Raw genomic sequence first — 20,040 nt, 5'->3', positions numbered from 1 at the left:
CTGCCACTTAAGATGCCGCAAGCTCTCAGTTCGTACCAGAACTGCAGAACACAAAGGCAGATGCTGCAGTCTCTCTCGTGTTCTCTCTCTGTTCAGTCTATGCTGCTGGGTGACCCTTGTTGGTGCAACATTTGTTCAACTGTGAGCATAGAGGGTTTTGCAGCAAGGAAGGGCAGCTGCTCAGCAGTTTTCCTTGCCCTTTCCTTGCCTCCTCCCCACAGGCACCGTGGCTGCCGGTTTCCTCCCCTGAGGGCTTTAAAAAAATGTGCTTGCTCTGTGACTATCCAGGAGCATGAGGAGAATGGTAGCTGCAGGAGATGGTGCCAAGGTGGACAGGCCTGTCAAGGATGTGCCCCTTCCAGTCCACATGGCGCAGAGCTATGAGCTGCTGTCTTGCAGGAAAAAAAGGGGAGGTCTCAGGCCATGTTTAGCAACAATCAGCCCAAAGCAGGGGGGAACCTGGAAAGCACATGATAAGAAAAATGACATTGTGTGGATGCTCAGGAGGGCAAAGACCCAACCCCTGTTCCAGACTGAATGCCAAACTTCCTCTGGGTGGAAGTGATCTGGATTCACTGTCTCATGGAGCAAAATTCCACGAGCCACACCTCACCTTCAACAAGACTGTCTTCTGCAGCACCACTGGCAAGTGATCTGAGGAATGGACACTTGCAAGTCACAAGCTGAGAAAAGCCATCTCACTTCTCTCTTCTCTCTTTCTTGGTGTTGGGAAGCAGCAGCTGACTGTCCCAAATGCCTGGGCGAGCCTTTTGCTTCTCTTCAAGCAGGCAGGCTTCTGGTATCTTAAAGACTTGCTTCTTAAGGCTCATGGAGCTCCATCTCTAGAACCGCCTTTCCAGACCTGGGACTTTAGACCACAGGGGACCCTTGGAGTTGGGAGCATGTCACAAGCAGTGACACGACATCACGGTCATATGACAGGAAGAGGAGGAGTCAAGCCTGTGCACGAAGGGGTGGGGATCTTTTCCACTACTGAGTGGCCACTCTGCTTTTGCTATAATTCGAATCAGCGTGCGTATAAAAAGACACAAGAGACCCGGGGCCTTTGCATCTCTCTGCATGCACATTGACAACCAAAAATGGTGATCTTTGTAGAAGCTGCTGGGGCTCCACAACACATCTCAGCGTCCCAAAGTGCAGATTGACGAGCCACTGTTCTTTTTCTGTCCCAATATTTATGACTTCTGTGCCTAGAAAAATCTGGGCCTTGAGAGGCAGATGGTGGTTTATGCTTTCTTCTGGATCTCCTCACCTTCTGTCCGGTTCCTGTTCTTTCCTTCCAACACTGCCTCTTTCCCAAAAAGTATGGCCGGCACTGCCAGGGGTTTAGTTTCTGCATGTCCATCTTGGCAGGATTCTGGCTAAAGCTAGAGGCACACCTGGGCTGAACCCAACAGTAAGGCAAGTGGACTCCAAAGCCTTCAAGGTAATCCCTAGAGACACTCGCCATGGCAAGGTGCTGAAAGGTAGGGAACAACAAGGCTTGCAGTCTGAAAATCAGGACATAAACACAAGGCAAATGCAAACAGTTGCCTTGTGATTTCCTTCTGCTTCTTCCAAATCAAGTTCCTTTCAGTTCCTCAGTTTGAGAACTCAAGAAATGATAGCACTTGATTCACACAGGGTGGGCTAGTGGAGGAAACCACGACAGAGGGGCTGTCCTCTCTTTCATTGCTCTTGTCGATCCAGTGAGTTTCTTGATCTACATGCCAAAGTCCACAGATCCCTTGGCTTCCACACAAAAGGAACCATTTGACCCTTGTTGGTCTGCCAGAACTGTAGCTAGAAGCACTTTGCTGAGCTGTCCCCCCCTAGTCTTGCATAGAACCAAAAGCTGACCTTTGAGGATTTCTATACTCCTCACCCCTTTCAAGCACACAAACCTGGCATTTGTAGAGGCAAAGGTGAGGTGCGCTGGAAAATTACCTTTTTTTCACCAGGGAGGAGGGAAAAGGGAGAAGAACCAGGTGAGTGGTGCCAAGGGAAAGTGAGTGAACCCCTCACTCTTGGCCATTTCTCCCACCTGTCCCAACACCCCTACCTGGAGCCTCCCTGCAGGGGAAAGCATGCAGGTACCCCATTCTGTGGAGCAGGTAGCAGCTTGAGGGAAAGTCTGGCAGCGGTGACCCAGCTTCCCACAATTGCTGTGAAGGAACTGTGGAATGTCCTGTTCAAGAATTAGCCAGGCCCCATCTAGGGTGGCAGACTAGGGCAAGAGGCAGATTCAAGTCCAAACATACCTTGGAGACCAGCCATACTTTGAGGGTAGACGCATTTGAGATTTAAAGCCTTCTTCATCACTTCTCGAGAGTCAGCTGGGTGTAGTGGTTAGGAGTGGAAGCCTCTAATCCGGAGGACTGTGTTCGATTCCCCGCTCCTCCACATGCAGCCAGGTGGATGACCTGTGGCCAGTCACAGTCCTCTCGAAGCTGTTCTCACCAAGCAGTTCTTTTAGAGATCTCTCAGCCCCATTTACCCCACAGGCTGTCTGTTGTGGGGAAAGGTGTTTTTAAACTGCTTTAGGGGCTCCTTTGGATAGTGAAAAGTGGGGTACAAAAGAACAGCACTGTTGCTGCTTCATCTTCAAAGTCTGCGGTTGCTTCGATTCTCAAAAGCTCTCCCCATCCCATCCCACCCCCCAAAAAAATCTTGCTGGTCTCTCTGGTGTTGCTGGGTTTAGCTTGAGCTTTTCCACTACAGACCAGCATGGCTGCCCTCTGAGGTAAGGTGAAGGTGGCCAGGAGGAGGGTGGTCATTGCTCTCAAAGAGTCTCTTGGGCTGGAATAGTCTTTTGGCCTTTCTAAAGGCTACTGCCTCTCCCTCACCTCTGCTGCAGAGAAGGAAGGGCTGGGCTACCTGCTGTAGAGAGAGCAGGAACCAACATAGAGGAGGAGGAGCAGGGGGGTGGGGAAGGGCCTCTGATTGGCCCTCAGTGAGAGACTGGCATCACTCTATGGGGGGTGTTCTCCAGTGAGGGCCAATCGGGCTCAGCACATCGCTGAAAGGATGGTAAGGTGTTTGTGGTATGACTTGTGTTTGTAGACTCAGGGCATCTAAGAGAATATTAAAATACATAATAGAATGAATAATATATAAAATTTAAAATTCAATTCTACTTCAGGACAAACAGTCTAACCAGTCTGCAAAATCCCTCTCCAGTTCCGAGGGATGGGAATGGGGCTCGCAAATACAATCTTCATGAGGTTCAACTGGGTGGATTCAGATGGGGAGGCCAGCAGGTCTTAGATGTCAGATTCAGGCCTTGACCACAGGCCTGGCAGAACAGTTCAGCCTCGCAAGCCCTGCACAACTGTGCCACGAACACCCACGACGGGCCTTCTGCTCCAGCAGCCGCTTGGTCCGTCAAAGTTGTTTTTGCCTACTCAGGGTTTTGAGTAGATGTCTTAATTGCAGCCATTAAATAAAAGCCGCCATGGGAAACGCAGGAGAGGTTTCTCTAACCACCCACTCCCAGCCACGTCCATGAATGGCCATGGTTTTGTTGGGGGGGGGGGGTGGTCACCACTGTTCTGGTTTCCAATTTCAAAATAGAACAAATACATTCTTGTACAGAGAATAGATATTTTCTGTTCTGGCCTGGAATTTGGGAAAGGGAGGGAGGAGAATGACTAAAGCCATTCTTTGCTTGCACACTGTGGCCCTGTTTCTCCCCTCCTCCGCCTCCCCCTACATGCACAAAGAATCCCAAAAGAGAGCCCCAAAGAGAGACACCCATCCTCCTCCTCCCCTGCACACACACACACAAAAAAAAGCCCCCTATTATTATTTATGTTGCTTTCATTTTTGTTCCGTTTTTTTCTTGGTTGAGTAGTATTTTTTTAAACAATAAAAGTGTATTTTTTTGTGTTTAGATATATATATTTTTGGTTTATTTTTATTTTTGTTTGTTTACTGTTTTCTGCAGATTCTGGTCTGAGCAGCCCTCTCAGTGACCCTGAGTTTGACTTTGAAAGTTAGTTCCTGTGTGTTTTTGTTCCTGTCGGCTTCATCGGTTGTGAATCTTCCCTACCCCACCCGGAATTTTCGGTTTCCCTTTAGTCACACTCCACCCTGTGTGTGTGTGTGTGTGTGTCCCTTCTCTCTCCATCTGCAATCTTTGCAGCTTTCACCATCTCACCCCCCCCATGCCATTTGTTCGTCCAGCTGTGCTTCCAGTTTTACAGTCTTTGAACTGAAAGGCCTTTTGCAAAGCGATCAAAATTTCAGCCAAATGTGTATGTATCTCTCTTTGTTTGTCCGTATTTTTATATATGTATATTAGTATAATTTTTAAAAAGAAACATGCAAAACCCCCCCCCCCCATAATCTGAGGATCAGAAAAGGACCTTGAGGAAATCTAGCCCAGCCCTCTGCTTGGAGATCTCCAAGTGAGGTCCCAAAATCGAGCAATGGGAACTTTTTCCTAGCATTCGACAAAAATCTCCCCTCCTGTAACCGGAGCTGAATTGTTTTAGCCCTTCCCTCCCATGCAGTGGAGAGTAAGGGTTCTGAATAACACAGTTTCGGTCCACTTCAGCAGCTGTTTGCAAGAGGATTTTGCCATTTCACAAAATGAAATCTAGTTGCAAAGTTCATGGAAAGTGGATTGAAAGTGCGTTATTTGTGTGTGTGTGTGTGCGTGCGTGTGCACGCGTGTGTGCATGCGTGTGAAAGCGTTCCAAGTCTCTGCCCTCTTCCTTGTGGCTGCCCTTCAAGTATTGGTCAAACACAATTGGTGTTCCCCCTTCCCCTGATTTCTTCTGCATTTCCTTGTAGGATTTGTTTTCTTATCACCTTGTGCTGTGCATGTTCTTTGGCAAATTTCTACATCTGCAGCAGCCCCTCCCTGTTTCAGGGAGAGGGATGGGGAAAGTTCCATTCTGCCCCTGGAAAAGTTAGCCTTGTTTCAAATCTCTTCTTGACTTTGATTTCCCCTGCTCTTACCTCCTGTGTACACAGTGCTTTATAGCAAGTCATTCTGGTCTGATTTGAACACAGGTCTTCCTACCTTTTTAGTACATTTTTCTCCTGCCTTTCTATGGAGGAATTTACAGTGGTATCTAACGATGTCCCTTCTGTGCTCTGGGTTTTTATTTATTTTTAACAAGCATTCTCTTAAGCAAGTGCCAGGCATTATTCGGATGTAGTGGTTCAGTCAGGCCGGTTCACGTTGAATTCCCAGGCATGGACAGAGAGATCAGCAAAGCACAGGAGGAGATGAGTAATTTACATCACTTGTCATTTGCAAGCTTTAAAAAGCCAAAAAAACAATTTGGTTTCAAGAGCCACTGCCCCAGAATTAATCATAAGTTTACTTTCCATGTTTCCTTCCCCCCCCCCTCCACACACACAAATCGAGACCTCGTGTATGTATCCCATTAGCCGCTCTAAGAACCTGTTGTTAGCTTTTTGTTTCCAAAAACTCTGATAGTGCATGCACAGAATGCCTTTATCCTGGAGCAGAACTAAGGGCTTGGAGTTGGTTTGTGTTTTTATATCCCCAAAATAAAAGTGCCTCTGATCATGCGCAAAACGGCATTCTGTTCCAAAGGAGAGCGAGTTTGGGGTGTTTGTTTAAAGTTGTGTCAAAGCAGGTGTTTGCAGCATGCTCCACATCCCTCCCCCTCCCCAAAAAAAGCCATTGTAGAAATAATGAGCATGATAACGACATGAATTGTTATTTTCTGGCTTGCTACCTTCCCCATCCTGGCAACTAGCCCGAAAGACAGAATTGTCAGCCCTGTTTGAAAGATCATTACTATCTTTGGTTGTGAATACGATTGGCTGTAGAAATCCGGTACAGCAAAAGGCACAAGAGCCACCTCAGTGCTGTAGACTGTGATCCCTCCAGGAATGAACTCCCCGCCTTCCAAGGCTCAGCCCCACCCGGGAATGCCCAAGTGGCAACAAGGAACCCATCAGAGTGCCAGACATGTAGAAAAAATGGGCGGGGCATCGTAGTCCCAAGACAGGAAGAGGAGGCGGCCTGTCTCTGCTGAAAATACCTGACCTCCAGATCAACAAGTTCCCCTGGAGAAGGTGGGGACTTTGGAGGTGGGCTCTATGGCCTTATATCCTGCTGGGACCCCTCCCTGCCCCAAATCCCACCCACCTTCAACTCCACCTCCAAAGTCAGAATCAGAATCACACAGAACCAGAAGTGATGGCTAAGGGCCATCCAGTCCAGCCCTATCACCTTTTGGGGGACTTAAAACCATCCCCTCCTGCCAGGAGCTTATCCAGTCTCCTCCTAAAAGCTTCCAGTGAAGGAGACTCCAGCACCCTCCGAATCAGCACATTCCATCTATGAGCAGCCCTCACCATCAGAAAATAATTTCTGGTATTTTAGTGGAACTTCCTTCCCCGTAATCTGAACCCATGACTCCCAGTCCTTGTCTCTCAAGCTGCAGTAGTTGGCCCCCTCTTCAGCATGCCTTCCTTTTATGTAGTTATAAACAGAGCCATCACAATACCCCTTGCCCTCCTCTCCTCCGAGCTGCACATACCCAACTAACTCTTTGTGAGGCACGGATTCCAGCCCCTCAGACATCCCATTCACCCTTCCCTGAACACGGCCCGGTTTGTCCATATCCCTCCTGAACTGTGGCACCCAGAACTGGCCACCGTATTCCAAATGAGGTCTAACCAATGAGGAAGAGAGTGGCATTATAACGTCCCTTGCTCCTGATTCTGTGCTCCTAGCAACGCCGACTGATATCGCATGAGCTTCCTTAGCTGCCATATCGCACTGCTGGCTCAGATTCAACTTATGGTCCACCAGAACGCCTCAGTCCCTTTCACATGCACTAGTATCAAGCCAGGTATCCCCCGCCTTATCATGATGCAACACAATTTATTATACAAATGTAATTATCACTATTTAATTTAATTTTATTTATTTGTTTTGATTTTATTTATTACATTTATAAACTGCCCTCCCCAGTTGGCAATGGCTTAATTTCCCTATCTCACCAGATCTCCTTGAATTGTACTCCTTTCCTCTGGGGTATCAGCCACCCCACCCAATTTTCTGTCACTTGCAGATATGATAAATTTACCCTCTATTTCTTCATCTATATTATTAATGAAGGTTTCCAGGTATTTCCAAACCCAGACCTGGCATCCCGAGCTGAGAACTCCATTTACTGTCCTCCTGCTCCCTCTCCACTTATGCAAACTAGCAGAAAGCCTTCTGAAAATAATTTTCGAAATTTTACCTATGCAAAGTCTTGTGACCCCAAAGGTGAAGCCATGTAGACTACCTGAAGGTCTCAACCCATGGTCCCAATAAAGTGTTGTCCTACGAAGTGTTATACAAAACTGATTTCACTGGGCCTGGATTGGAGCAATTCTGGGTAGGATTGCATCCCACTTCCCATCTCTGATGGGGAGCAGGATGTGATCCTACTAAGAATTGCTCTAATTCACTCCCAGTGAAATCAATGCAATAAGTCTGGCGTAATTATTTGTAAGACAACGTTGTTAATCTTGTGGTGAAAGAGACCAACTAGAGCCAGGTGGCAACATGAACTGGCAGATCCTAGTCTTTATTTTTAACGCCCTCTGAGTTGTAATAGGTAAGGAAGTTCAAAGGGAACTGTTGCAAAAGGATAAGCACAGAAATATGTTCTGGGAAGAGACCAAGGAAAGTTGGCAGAAGAGGTTTATATCAGATGTAAGACCAAAAATGGAGCAGAGCAACCATGAGGATGTGGTGATGGCCAGAACTGACTGAGCAAACGTCGGTGCGGTGACATGACTAGTGAGTCAGACAAAGGAGACCTGGGTTCAAATCTACCAAGACTCTCCTTGGATGATTTTGCGCCAATCGCAGGCTCTCAGCCTAACCAACCTTCTTGAGTCATCAAGAGCAGGGGTAGTCAACCTGTGGTCTTCCAGATGTTCCTGGACTACAATTCCCATGAGCCCCTGCCACTGTTGGCAGGGGCTCATGGGAATTGTAGTCCAGGAACATCTGGAGGACCACAGGAACATCTGGAGGACCCCTGATCAAGAGGATGCCATGGAGGAAGGGACAACCACTGTGAGCTCCTTGGAGATTTAAAAATGTGGCCATTAGAACTGAAGAACAGAGGTGAGGAGAGACTAAGTATTGTAGTACTCCATTTAGAATAAAAGTTCTAAGCTGTTATCTCAATGCCAAGAGACAAACACTTTAAGAACCCCCAAAAGGTTAGAGAGATATAAACATGTAGCCTGTTGTTATAAATACAATGTGCAGATAATTTAGAATGTTCAAATATATGAAAATACATGTATTTATTTACAAAGGAAGTTAAAGCACGAATGGCCCAGTGGAAGACATTGGAGCTAGTGGCCCTCAACTGAATGCCTGGCGGAAGAGCTCCCTTTTGCAGGCCCTCCAGAATTGTTCTCGTTCCGTTTGGGCCCTGATTTCCTCTGGGAGCTCATTCCACCAGGTGGGGGCTGGGACAGAGAAGGCTCTGGCCCTGGTCGAGGTCAAGCAAGCTTCCTTGGACCCAGGGATCACCAGACAGTTGGAGGTGGTAGAACACAAAATTTTTTAAGGGGTGTAGGCAGGAAGGTGGCCCTCAGGTACACTGGGACCATACTGTGTAAGGCAGTGGTCCCCAACCTTTCTGAGGCTGGGGACCGGCAGGGCATTGGGGCGTGGCCCGCGGCCCGCGCGGGCCACGCCCACGCATCGGCCGCGCCCGCGCATCGGGCCGCGCCCGCACATCGGGCCGCGCCCACACGGGCGCGACCGGCACTGATTCCCTCTCCCCGCCCTCCCGCAGTAAGAAGCTTCCCGGGCCGCAAGCTTGCGGCCTGGGAAGTTTTTTACTGCAGGGGGGGGCGGGGAGAGGGAGCCGCGGCCCGGCGCCATGGCCTCCGCGGCCCGCAGGTTGCGGACAACTGGTGTAAGGCCTTACAGGTGATAACCTTAAACCTGATTCAGAATTTGACTGGAAGCCAGCACAGCAATTGGAGAATGGCCAAATATGGGACCTCCATGGTATCACTATGAGGACTCTGACCACTGCGTTTTGGACCAGCTGTAATTTCTGGATCAAGGTTAAAGGCAGGGCTGCATAGAGCGAGTTGCAGAACTCTAGTCTAGAGGTGACTGTTGCATGGGTCATTGTGGCTAGGTGCTCCGGGGCCAAGTAGGGTGCTAGTAGTTTGGCTTGGGAAAGGTTTTAGAATGCCTGCTGTGCTCTTTTTGTGACCTGGGCCTCCTTTGAGAGGGAACCATCCAGTATCACGCCCAGGTTCCTGGTGGAGTGAGCCACTGAGTGCTGTACACTAGCGATCCCCAACCTGTGGGCGGCGGACCACATGTGGTCCTTCGACTAATTGGAGGTGGGCCCCGAAGGACGCCTTCTCCCCCCCCCCCCCGGCCCTTTACTTCATCCCCCCCAGCCCTTTACAACACACTTCATTGTTGTGGTGTGTCTGTATCTTATTTTGAAGGGATGTTTAAACATTACCATAGCGATCAGAGAGCGTTAGGGCAGTGGTTGAGAGTAGAGGAGTAAACTACCCCCCCCCCACCGGGCCTCAGTAAAAGGCGTTGAGTGGTCCCCGGTGAGCGGTCTCCGGCGTTGAGTGGTCCCCAGTGATAAAAATGTTGGGGACCACTGCTGTACACCATCCAGAGTGGGCAGAGGCGTTTCCTCACATGGTCCCTTCCTGCCCAGCCACAGGACCTCCATCTTTGTAGGGTTGAACTGCAGACATGGATAGTTCTGTCCTTAGAACTGAGAATTAAATTTCAATCTCCCATTCTCAATTACCTTGCATCTTACTATAAATTATGATACATTACATTTACTATTCAATTATGTTAGCCCTCCCAAATAAGGCATAAAATAAAAGGAGGAGAATGTATGGTCCTTCTGGGGGATGGTTGGCATCTGTAGTGAGATAAGGAACCAATATCCCTGTTGACCAACATGACCGACTAATCCATGACGGACTTTCTCCTTATCTATGTGGTCTGGTAATTTCCATTTCATTGTGCTTGCACATGAAAGCTTACATCTTGAAGGAAACTTTGTTGGTCTTAAAGGTGCCATTGGACACAAACTGTGTTCCGCTGTTTCAGGCCACCATGGGCTGTCTGCTTGAAAGAAAGTTAAAAACACCGTAAAACCTGAACCCAAAATCAATTATTAAAATCTTAAACTAGGACCAAATTACCTGTATCAAATGCATTTCAGCGCAATGGCTTTCTTCAGTGGCCAGGCATCCGTTCGCCCGCACAGACTTTAAAATCCATTGGCTCCAAACCTGTAGTATCGTCAGACAATGAAAATATCCAGTAACATGTATTGATCTGGATCCTGCAAGGAAGGTGCATAGAGAATTCACTAGCTTGGTGCAGTGGATAAGAGCCAAGGGATCTAATCTGGAGAACTCTGCACATGACCTGGGACCAGACTCCGCTGTCTCAGCCTCACAGGGTACCTATCGTGGGGAGAAGGAAGGGTAGGCCAATTTGAAACCTCTTTGGCTAGCAAAAAGTGGGTACAAAAAAACAGCTGTTATGACTACGAAGACGACGACTACATTGAACCAGGGCCTACTGTTATAGATAAAGAGGCCTCTGTAATCTCAACCTATCCTCGAGATACATTAAAATGGGTCACCGTGTTGGTCTGAAGTAGCACAATAAAATCAGAGTCCAGTAGCACCTTTAGGACCAACAAAGATTTATTCAAGATGAAGAGTGCTTGCACTCGAAAGCTCACGTCCTGAATAAATCTTGGTTGGTCTTAAAGGTGCTATTACTGGGCTCTGATTTTCTTGAGATACATTGTGTAAGATTGCAAGCTCTACTGGGTCTTTCTCGTTATTTCCCAGTAGTTCTCATATATCTGGAGCGATTATATTTTCTCATCAGTGCATGCTTATGTATGCCTGACTACTGGAGAAGGCTAATATGCCGAAACGTGTGGTCATATATTGAACATTTAAAATGGTCTGCACATCGTGTTTATAATAGTTGGCTGCACGTCTATCTCTCTTTAACTGGGGGTTCTTGATTCATTTGGGGTGAAGTCCTTTTCTCCTCTTTTTGGGGACTGGTGCTGGAACTCCGCAGCAGAGCACCCAAGCACCCACCTCCCGTCAAATGGCGGTTTCATGATTGCGCCAGCCCGCTCAACAGATGCTTGGGTGATTTTGTCTGTTGAATGATCCAGCCCGGGAGGGGGAGGGGGGCGGGGGGGGGGAGAGGGAGAAAGCTTGAGTCCTTTGCAATAACAAGATTAAGGAGATTTCAAGGGATTTGAAACGCTAGATGAGAATGGTCTCTGCTAAGATCTCTTACGTTCCAAAGCCAGAAAATGTGGCCTTGCTTGGAAACTAGATTTGGCAGGAAAGCTGCTTTGATGTCGGGGAGGGGGGTGGGTTGAAAAGGGGCAGGCCAGCCCACAACTTGCTCTCCCCCCCCCAAAAAAAGAAAAAACATTGAGGGGGAATGTGTTATTCCGACACAGAGAAAAAATATTTGGTTATTCATATTCAGGAAGGGAGGGCCCTCTTTCGCCCCAGTTTCTGCATGAGATGGAAGGAAGTGAAAGCAGATCACTGACTCACGCAGAGATGTGATAAGGAGTCCTTCGGAGAGGGTGACTGGACTGCTGTCCTGCCTCAGGAGAATGGCACGGTTCAGTCAGCACTGAGGCCCCAGCAGACAACGGCTGGAAGAGAAGGCTGATGCGCTCATTCATGCAGGGAAGCAGCAAACAACCTCCTTGCAGTGCCAACCCGCGGAGCCGACTGTCTGCTGTTTCTCTGTATGATTTACTGCTCATACAATGTCAGTTTTGTGGCTTGGGGGTGGCTCGTTGCGACGCGCTCATGAGCCCCAAAGCTTCATTTTTGTTTGTTTTAATTTTTTGCCTGCCACTTGATCTCATTCGATGCTCCCGCTCAATTCTTCCGTGCTTTCTTTTCCATTGTGTGAAGGGCAAAGGGAGGAGAGGCACTGAGTTGCCAGCTTCGGAGTATTTTCCAGGCCTAGATCTGTCTGTGTGCCTTTGTCAGGGGTCAGCCTTTGCAAGGGTCTTCAGAATACCAATTCTGGCTCCCATCTGCCATCTTCCTGTATGCTCCATGGCAGCCTCTCAGCAGGGCTTTCCCCCCGTCCCAACAGGGGCTAAGCACCTTCTTTCTCAGCTGCCGGTGAGGTATCTTTTCCTTGTTGGTTTTTGCAATTTGGGTTGCAATCATCCTTTGCAAAAGCACGCTGTAAAACTGGTAGATGCTGTGCTAAGCTTTTGCCATCTCTGTGCCGAGTCTCCGGGTTATTTTCTGACCAAGCTGCCCCTGCTTGCTGCTACTTTTAATCCCATAATACCCAGTGGGGCTCAAAATCCTCCATGGCTCCCCTCCAGTCCTTCCGCCATCCCCGGGGCACTGTGGTGGTTTCTCAAAAGGCTGCTGGGGAGGGAAGCACAGCATCTGCCAACTCAAGTTTCGTGGGCAGAGCTGGTGGAGTGTGGTCTTTTAAGGATACAAACACCCAGAAATATTCTTACCAACCATCGCTGAATGTGATGAGATCCAGTTTGGTGTAGTGGTTAGGAGTGCGGACTTCTAATCTGGCATGCCGGGTTCGATTCTGCACTCCCCCACATGCAGCCAGCTGGGTGACCTTGGGCTCATCACAGCACTGAGAAAACTGTTCTGACCGAGCAGTGATGTCAGGGCTCTCTCAGCCTCACCCACCCCACAGGGTGCCTGTTGTGGGGAGAGGAAAGGGAAGGTGACTGTAAGCCTCTTTGAGCCTCCTTCGGGTAGGGAAAAGCGGCATATAAGAACCAACTCTTCTTCTTCTTCTGCATGAACAAATGAAAATCAGGATCATTTCTCAGACTGGCAGCAGCTCTCCAGGGTCTTGGGAGGGGGTGTTGCCCATTACTTGCCACCTGATCTTTTTAGCTGGCATGGCCCAAGATCGAACCTGGGAACTTCACCATGCCAGGAAGATGTTCTGCCACTGAGCCACATCCCTTCCTAAAGGACAACTAAGCATTGCAACTAAGCCTTGGGCGCAAATGTTTTTAAAGCAGTTTAAATGTTCATGGCTTCCCTCCAAAGGGACCCGGGGATTGGCAAGAATGGCAGGAATGAAAAATTTTAAACAGAGGCTAGAGAGCCATCTGACAGAGAGGCTGATTCTGTGAAGGCAAAGGGCTGGCAGGTGACAGGGGATGAGCGATAGGGATGTGAGTGTCCTGCACAGTGCAGGGGGTTGGACTAGATGACCCAGGAGGTCCCTTCCAACTCTAGGATTCTATGATTTTATGATTCTATGAATTTGCTGGTGGTGGTCCCCAGGCCTTTTGCAGAACTAAAACTCCCAGGGTTTAATGGGGGAAGAAGCCCTGTCTGTAACTGTACACCATGTCATATGCAAATGTTAGCATTGCACTCTTCTAGCTTTGCTAGTTGGCTACATACAAGAAGCTTTTAATATGGAGGAGCACCGACGAATATGAGACATGCCCTCATCGCCGGCAGTCCCAGAATTCTGCCGCTGCAGAATGTCTCTAAACCAGCGGTCTTACCATTCTCATTTGGGAGCACGCCAATCAGTAGAGCTTGCTTCAAAGTAAGCATGCATTTCATAGGGCTGAGCTGCGACTGATTTATGGCGTTGTTTTGCAGCCAATGCCCCATTTTTTTTTTCCAGAACAGTCAGTTTGTGCCACAGTCAATCAGCTTAAGTTGTCGTGCAGACATTTCCCCGGTGATCCCGACTCCCTGTCTGCATGTCCCCGTGGTTGTTTCTGCTACAAATCTAAGGGCAGTGTGGAAAATGTTTTGTTTTTAATGCTATTTCATTCCCCTTTGACATTTCAGGCCCCCCTCCAATCTGACCCCGCACCTCCAGACGTCAGCCAGCTCCCGTAATAATGTTCAAATGCCTCTCAGCGAGACGGGCATTGTGGTTCCTCCTCCTACACACACACACACACACACACACCCATTGTAAAACTGATTGGGAGGAGAATAGCTACAAAGTGCTATAGAGAAGCGGCAGTCGCTTCTGGCAAGTCAGTTTTAGCTGTCAGACCTGATGAGGACAGGAGTAATGGGGAATTCTGAGAGAGGAGGGGGTTACATCTGTTTGGTGGCTGTTCCTCCTGGTTATGTTGCCCTGCTCGAAATCTTAAGAGGTGTGAAGATAGAGTGCGATTGCTCACGTTCAGGGGGAACCACTCTGTTACCAGACCTGAACCGTGGCATTCAAAAGCAATTAACTTGTCACTTGACATCAGGAAAGGGCAGAGTGCATTCTGGAGGGAGACGAGGCCGTGCTGGGAGTTGACGGGGAGACGAGAGCACCAAGGACTGCTGCAGATCCTGGGCATGGAGAGATCTGTGCTTTCCCTTCTGCTGCCTTGCCTGTGCCAAAAAGGAGCAAACTATCAGAGCTGTTTTCTCCGTGGAAGGCACGTGACCAAAAGTATTCTACTGTCCTTTAAAATCTCAAGGCAAGTGGTAGTCAAACTGTGGCCCTCCAGATGTCCATGGACTACAATTCCCATGAGCCCCTGCTGGCAGGGGCTCATGGGAATTGTAGTCCGTGGACATCTGGAGGGCCACAGTTTAACTACCCCTGAATTAGAGGGTGAAGACCAGCATCTTCGGAATACGCGTGGCTGTCTTCTTTCGTAGCCAGACTCATACAGCCTGTTTTTGCACTGCAGGAGTTGGAACAGGCAGATTTCTGCTCCCTCTCCCCCCCAACTATGAAATGCTCACATCTAACCGGGGGGGGGAGCCATTTTCAGGTGGGTGGGAATTTCTGATTTTAGGAAATTTGGGCCCTTTCATGAGACCGATCTGTGTATGACTGTCGAAGGGAAAGCGGGGAGTGGGGCTGCTCCTAATGCTTTTGAAAGGCGTAAGATGAGATTTGTTCCAAAAGAAAATGAAATTCTCAGTAGAAATCCAATAGCACGCCACCAAATTATCATTGGGTAGGAAATTCTCCTTTGCATGCTCTAGTAATAAGAGGCCACTTCCCTGTGGCTCATGTGTCACAAACCAGCTTTGCCCCAATCCACCACACGAGAGGTGTGGGGGTCCAGTGAACCTTGCGGAAACTTTTGAAAAAACCTCCACAGCGCTTTTGCATATTTTTCCTCACCTGCGTACGTCAGACTCCCCTTCTGCCATCGGCCTGCTCAATTCATACCCCTCTTTCTTTTTTAATGTCCGTGTGTCTGTGAGGTGGTTGTTTCTTTCCCATTTTGGGATGTTTTTATTATCGGGGAGGGGGGGTTGTTCCCCACACGCTGACGCTTTGGTTCCTCTTCAGATTGTACATTTTGCCACCATCTGTTTCTTTTGCCGTTTGCTTGTTTGGCTCCTCCCCCCTTAACTTCACTGTTGGAACTGCTAGCAAGTGTCTGCTGTCAGAATCTATCTTTTTTTATTTCCCCCTTTTTTTTTTCCAGATGAAATTCATATTTTCGGTAAAGGGGCCATCAAGGGGAGAACTCTTCATTTACCTTTGAGTTCCCAGGACGCAATTTCAAGCCCTCAGTCTCTCTTCCCTCCCTTTCTGGCCGTCCTTCCATTGCAGTTGTTTTCTATTCACATTGTGAAACTGTTTGTTGCTTGCAACACTCTTGGTCTTCAACTGAAGGAGCTGTTTTGCTTCCCCGCCCCTTTCCCTTCTCCCTCTTCCAGGTATGCTCAGCCATCCACCCATCCCCATTTCAGAACTGGCCGATCATACAGAGCATCTCAAAGCCAACGACAACCTGAAGCTCTCTCAGGAGTATGAGGTATGGAAATCCAAAGGTTTTCGGGGAAGTCATGGAGGCCACAGTGCAGAACTGGTTGAGGGCAAACCAACATGTTGGAAAGAACATCCTTGATGGGGTGTCAGGTTCTCCCCTCTCTGTTACATCTCCTATGTGAGAGAAAATGCACAGCATAATGACGACCCAAAAAGGAGTGACCCTTTCAAGGAACCTTGGAAAACCCTTAAATTCTAACGACCCTTGATTGGCTGGGGTTGACCAACACACATGTCATGGGTATGTCTGGTTTTAGCACCCCATTTGGGTAGAAATCGGATTGATTTTATACTGGAACTCAATGCATTTACCTCAGTAACAGAAGTGCATTTGTTCTTCCAGAAACCTTTGAAAAAGACAGAGGCCTTGACAGCCATTAAATGACTAATTCTTGAAAAGTAGGAGGCCATTGTTGTCACCCATTACAAAGAAAGAGCGTCTGCCAGCAGATGAGAAAGAAATGTGAAATGCCATGACTTAATCAAAGTATTTTTTTTTCAAATTACTCTAATTACAGAGGTGAAGGAAATTATTTGTGGGATGTTGATAATTGCCAGAACTACTTAGCTACTTAGTTTAAGCGGGGGAAGAACTCACACAGAGGGGGAGGTTGGGGAAGAATTGGCCATCCTGGTGGCTGCTGCCCTGGAGCCAGTGGCTGCCACGTGGCTGATGAGGCGGCATCCCATGACACATGGCTTTGTCCTGCTGACCCAGGCACAGCTCATCCTGCAAGAAGGACGGGCAAAACAGCGCCCAGGCATTGCCTGCCCAGTAAGAGGACCACAGTGACTCTCCCTTTCTTTCCGATTGGCTCCTGAGCTGTTTGTCACTGAAGGGACTGAAGGTGGTGGGAGAGGACCTGGCCACCTTCCGGGGCAATTAATACCTCCCAATCCACCCCTGGGAATCTGGCCAGCTGAGGGTGTGATCAGCGCAGGGAAGCCTAAAGGTCAATTGGCAGGGGAGGGGAGCTGAGAACCAGCCTTCCCAATGGTGCGTGTTTGGGGAGAAGGGTGCAGGTGGCTCGATTTAAGCATCTCAGTGCAAAAATAACCAGCCACGTCTTTCTGGCAGCCAGCTTTGACTGTATGAATTGCTAATCACCGGGAAGACGATGGGAAGAGATTCTCAGCTCTGCTGGGGTCTTTCTAGCCAATATCAGCATTTGGGCATGGCAGGCAAGCAGGCAAGGAGCAAATGAAACGCACGCCCTCTGTCTTCCCCCCCCCCTCCCGTTTCTCAGAAGCTAATCTGCATAATGTAATTTCTGAAAGTGCTTTTGGCGGAGTTCCAGGGGCAGCCGCCTCTGAAGCTGCAGCTCTGGAGTTTAAAACAAACACCCTTAATGAATAGAACGAAGTGTGAGATTAGAGATGGACGGGGAACAAGCGCTTGGCGACGGTTATAAATTCCTCTTCATCAGGAAGGAGCCCTGCTTCAAGGGAGACGGAGGCTCTGGCCCAGCTCAGCTCCACTGCTGCTCACAGGCTGGCCTGGCGGGCGTTTCTTGAAGGACACAGGGTCAAGGCATGGAGCACAGAGTGATTTTGGGTTTCAGCATGGGGGAGTGGCGTGCGGGGGAACAAAGCTGCTGTTCCTTTTCCCTACTTTCTTGTTTGTGGGAGCAAAACCCAGGCCTGAGAGTAGGCTAGGGCAGGGGTAGTCAACCTGTGGTCCTCCAGATGTTTATGGACTACAATTCTCATGAGCCTGGCAGGGGCTCGTGGGAATTGTAATCCATGAACATCTGGAGGACCACAGGTTGACTACCCCTGGACTAGGGGGCTGCCGTCAGGAAAGCAGTGTGTCTACTTTGGTGTAAAAGATTTCAGCATGTATGCAAACAAGGGGGGGAAATGTGTGGCGCAATAAATCCTGCAGGTTACAAAGGAATCCCTACAGGCGGACAATGTTAAGCACAAATTTCTTGTCTTCAGAGTCTTTAATACTCACCATCCAAACAAACTCTATTCTGTTTCCAAGAATGTTTTGGCCGCATGCAGTCATTATTAGATAACTGAGGCCGTGTAGCAACAAAACCAGATGCTCCCCAGCAATTTAGTCTTTGGTTGTTTTGATGACTTACTTTCTTGTTTGCATACTTCGGATGACAAGTGATCTGTGCTGCAGACAATGCGGGCGTTGTTCTTGGCCTGTGTCTCTCTCTGTGCATCGTGTCTGCCGATCCCCGTCCAGATGGCAGGGCTCCAATGGGCATGGGGAACATCAGGCAGACTAGAGCAGGGTTCTCAGCCTCTGGGTGGTAGCTGGAGATTTCCCACAATTACAACTGATCTCTAGGCAAGAGGGCTCACGTCACCCGGAGAAAATGTCCACTTTGGAAGGCAGACCCTGTGGCATCATACCCCACTGAAGTTCCTCCAATCCCCAACCCCTGCTCTCCTCTAGTGCTTCCCAACCCAGAGCAGGCATCCCTACCACTGACGCCATTCCAGTTGGGACTCTGCACAATCAAAGAGGAGAGCAATTGACTTATTGCACATCTGTAACAGCTGAACACTGCTGGGGGTGGGGACTCTTCCCAGATGTGCTGATCCTCCTTCCTGTCCTTGAGCGTGGCCACACTGAGCTTCCCTGCTTGGGTTTTGACATACGAGGGGCACAGGTGTGGGCAGGTGGCCCATCTTGACATCTCCCCCACAAGAGGAAAAGCCCCTTCACCAGCAGGACAGTACTGCCAAATCGAACCCGTTTATTTTCCACGTTTTAAAAACTATTTTGTATACAAAGGGCCGTAAGCACAGGGCAGAGTGCACAATGCAGCAGCCTGAGAACTTCAGTTCAGAAGTTTCTTGCCATTCCAGGGTTTTCAAGGCCCTGGGCAATGTGTGTTCAGACCGGAGATTCCAAAGGGGTGGGTGGGTTTCGTGTTGAGCAGCTGCCCACATCCTGAAGCAGGGGGCTGCATGCATCTTACCCTCCTCCCAAGAGGATCAGAAGCACACACATACCTCTGCAGAGTAGTGGGAAACACAGGTTCAAGTCCCCAGTCTCAAGCCGGTCACCTGCTTGCCTTTTAGTCTCTCTCACAAGGTCCCAATAGAACAGGGGTAGTCAATCTGTGGTCCTCCAGATGTCCATGGACTACAATTCCCATGAGCCCCTGCCAGCATTTGCAAATGCTGGCAGGGGCTCATGGGAATTGTAGTCCATGGACATCTGGAGGACCACAGGTTGACTACCCCTGCAATAGAGGAGAGGGGAATGATGTAATCCACTTTGAGTTCCCATTGGGGAGAGTGTAAAGGAAGTAAAGAAATAGATGAAAACAAAGTAAAATAGCGACGGGATTCACAGAGAATTCAAGTTTTTCCCCATTGGTTGTTTATTAAAGAAACCATCCCCAGGGAGCTTGTCCCACCCCCTGGAAATGAGGGGGGGGGCCCAGAGATTCCATCCAGCTGTGCTCTGGCCTCTCCCTGATTGGACAGAAGCATCCTTCCGAAACCACCCAAATGAGCAGCTCACTGAAGCGCAGCAGAGAGCCAAGGGGTCCCATTCTCCCGTCAGCCAGGACATAATTTTAAGCAGACCAGCCATGAACCATCAGGTCCCACAAGAGATGCACCAAGAGGCCTCCCTGGCTGCCCAGACAGAAGCAGGAGAGAAAATGGCCTGCCAGTTTGTTTGTTTGATTGTTTGATTGATTTCTTGGCCACCACTCCTGGGACAGGCCAGCTCACGGCGGTTTATAATAGAAACCCTGATAAAACACAAATAAAAACAATCCCCTAGCAGCATAAAAACCTACTAAACCCCCTCCCAGCACACCAGTCTAGAATGGACCAAAATGGCCCACCCCTCTACTCACTGCCTACAGGCCTCAGGAAGTACTCCTCTGGCCCTAGATGTCCAGGGCCTTCTGAGGAGGGACCTAGGATTTTCCACAGCCTGGCCTCAACCAAACGCCTGGCAGAAGAGCTCTGTCAGTTCCGTCAGGGCCCTCAGCTCTTCCGGGAGCGCATTCCACCAGGTCAGGGCCCTTTCACACCTCCCATGGGCCGGGGACCACCAGCAGATTCAATCCTGCAGAGCAAAGGTCCCTGTGGGGGGCATAAGGAGACAGGCAGTCCCTCAGACACACGGGGACCACGGGGCCCGCAGATGGCCTTAAAAGTCAACACCAGAACTCTGAACCTGATCCGGAACACAATGGACAACCAATGCTGGGATGTTGTGTATTCAA

At 49.1% G+C, this 20,040-nt stretch overlaps 1 protein-coding gene across 1 annotated transcript in view; it reads left to right on the top strand.

Moving 5' to 3' along the window:
* The window catches only part of PTPRS (protein tyrosine phosphatase receptor type S), a 257,496-nt gene that overhangs the window by 203,485 nt on the left and 33,971 nt on the right, over nucleotides 1-20,040 (top strand). Inside the window, exons 23-24 of the mRNA XM_077332102.1 lie at nucleotides 3,947-3,994; nucleotides 15,718-15,815. Of these exons, the coding sequence (XP_077188217.1) occupies nucleotides 3,947-3,994; nucleotides 15,718-15,815 (146 nt within the window). The remainder of the gene's footprint in view (nucleotides 1-3,946; nucleotides 3,995-15,717; nucleotides 15,816-20,040) is intronic.

This window comes from Paroedura picta, chromosome 4, assembly GCF_049243985.1.
Source record: "Paroedura picta isolate Pp20150507F chromosome 4, Ppicta_v3.0, whole genome shotgun sequence".
Taxonomy (NCBI): Eukaryota; Metazoa; Chordata; class Lepidosauria; order Squamata; family Gekkonidae; genus Paroedura; species Paroedura picta.
Note: the sequence above shows the minus strand (reverse complement) of the source record. Positions and strands in the feature narration are given on the sequence as shown.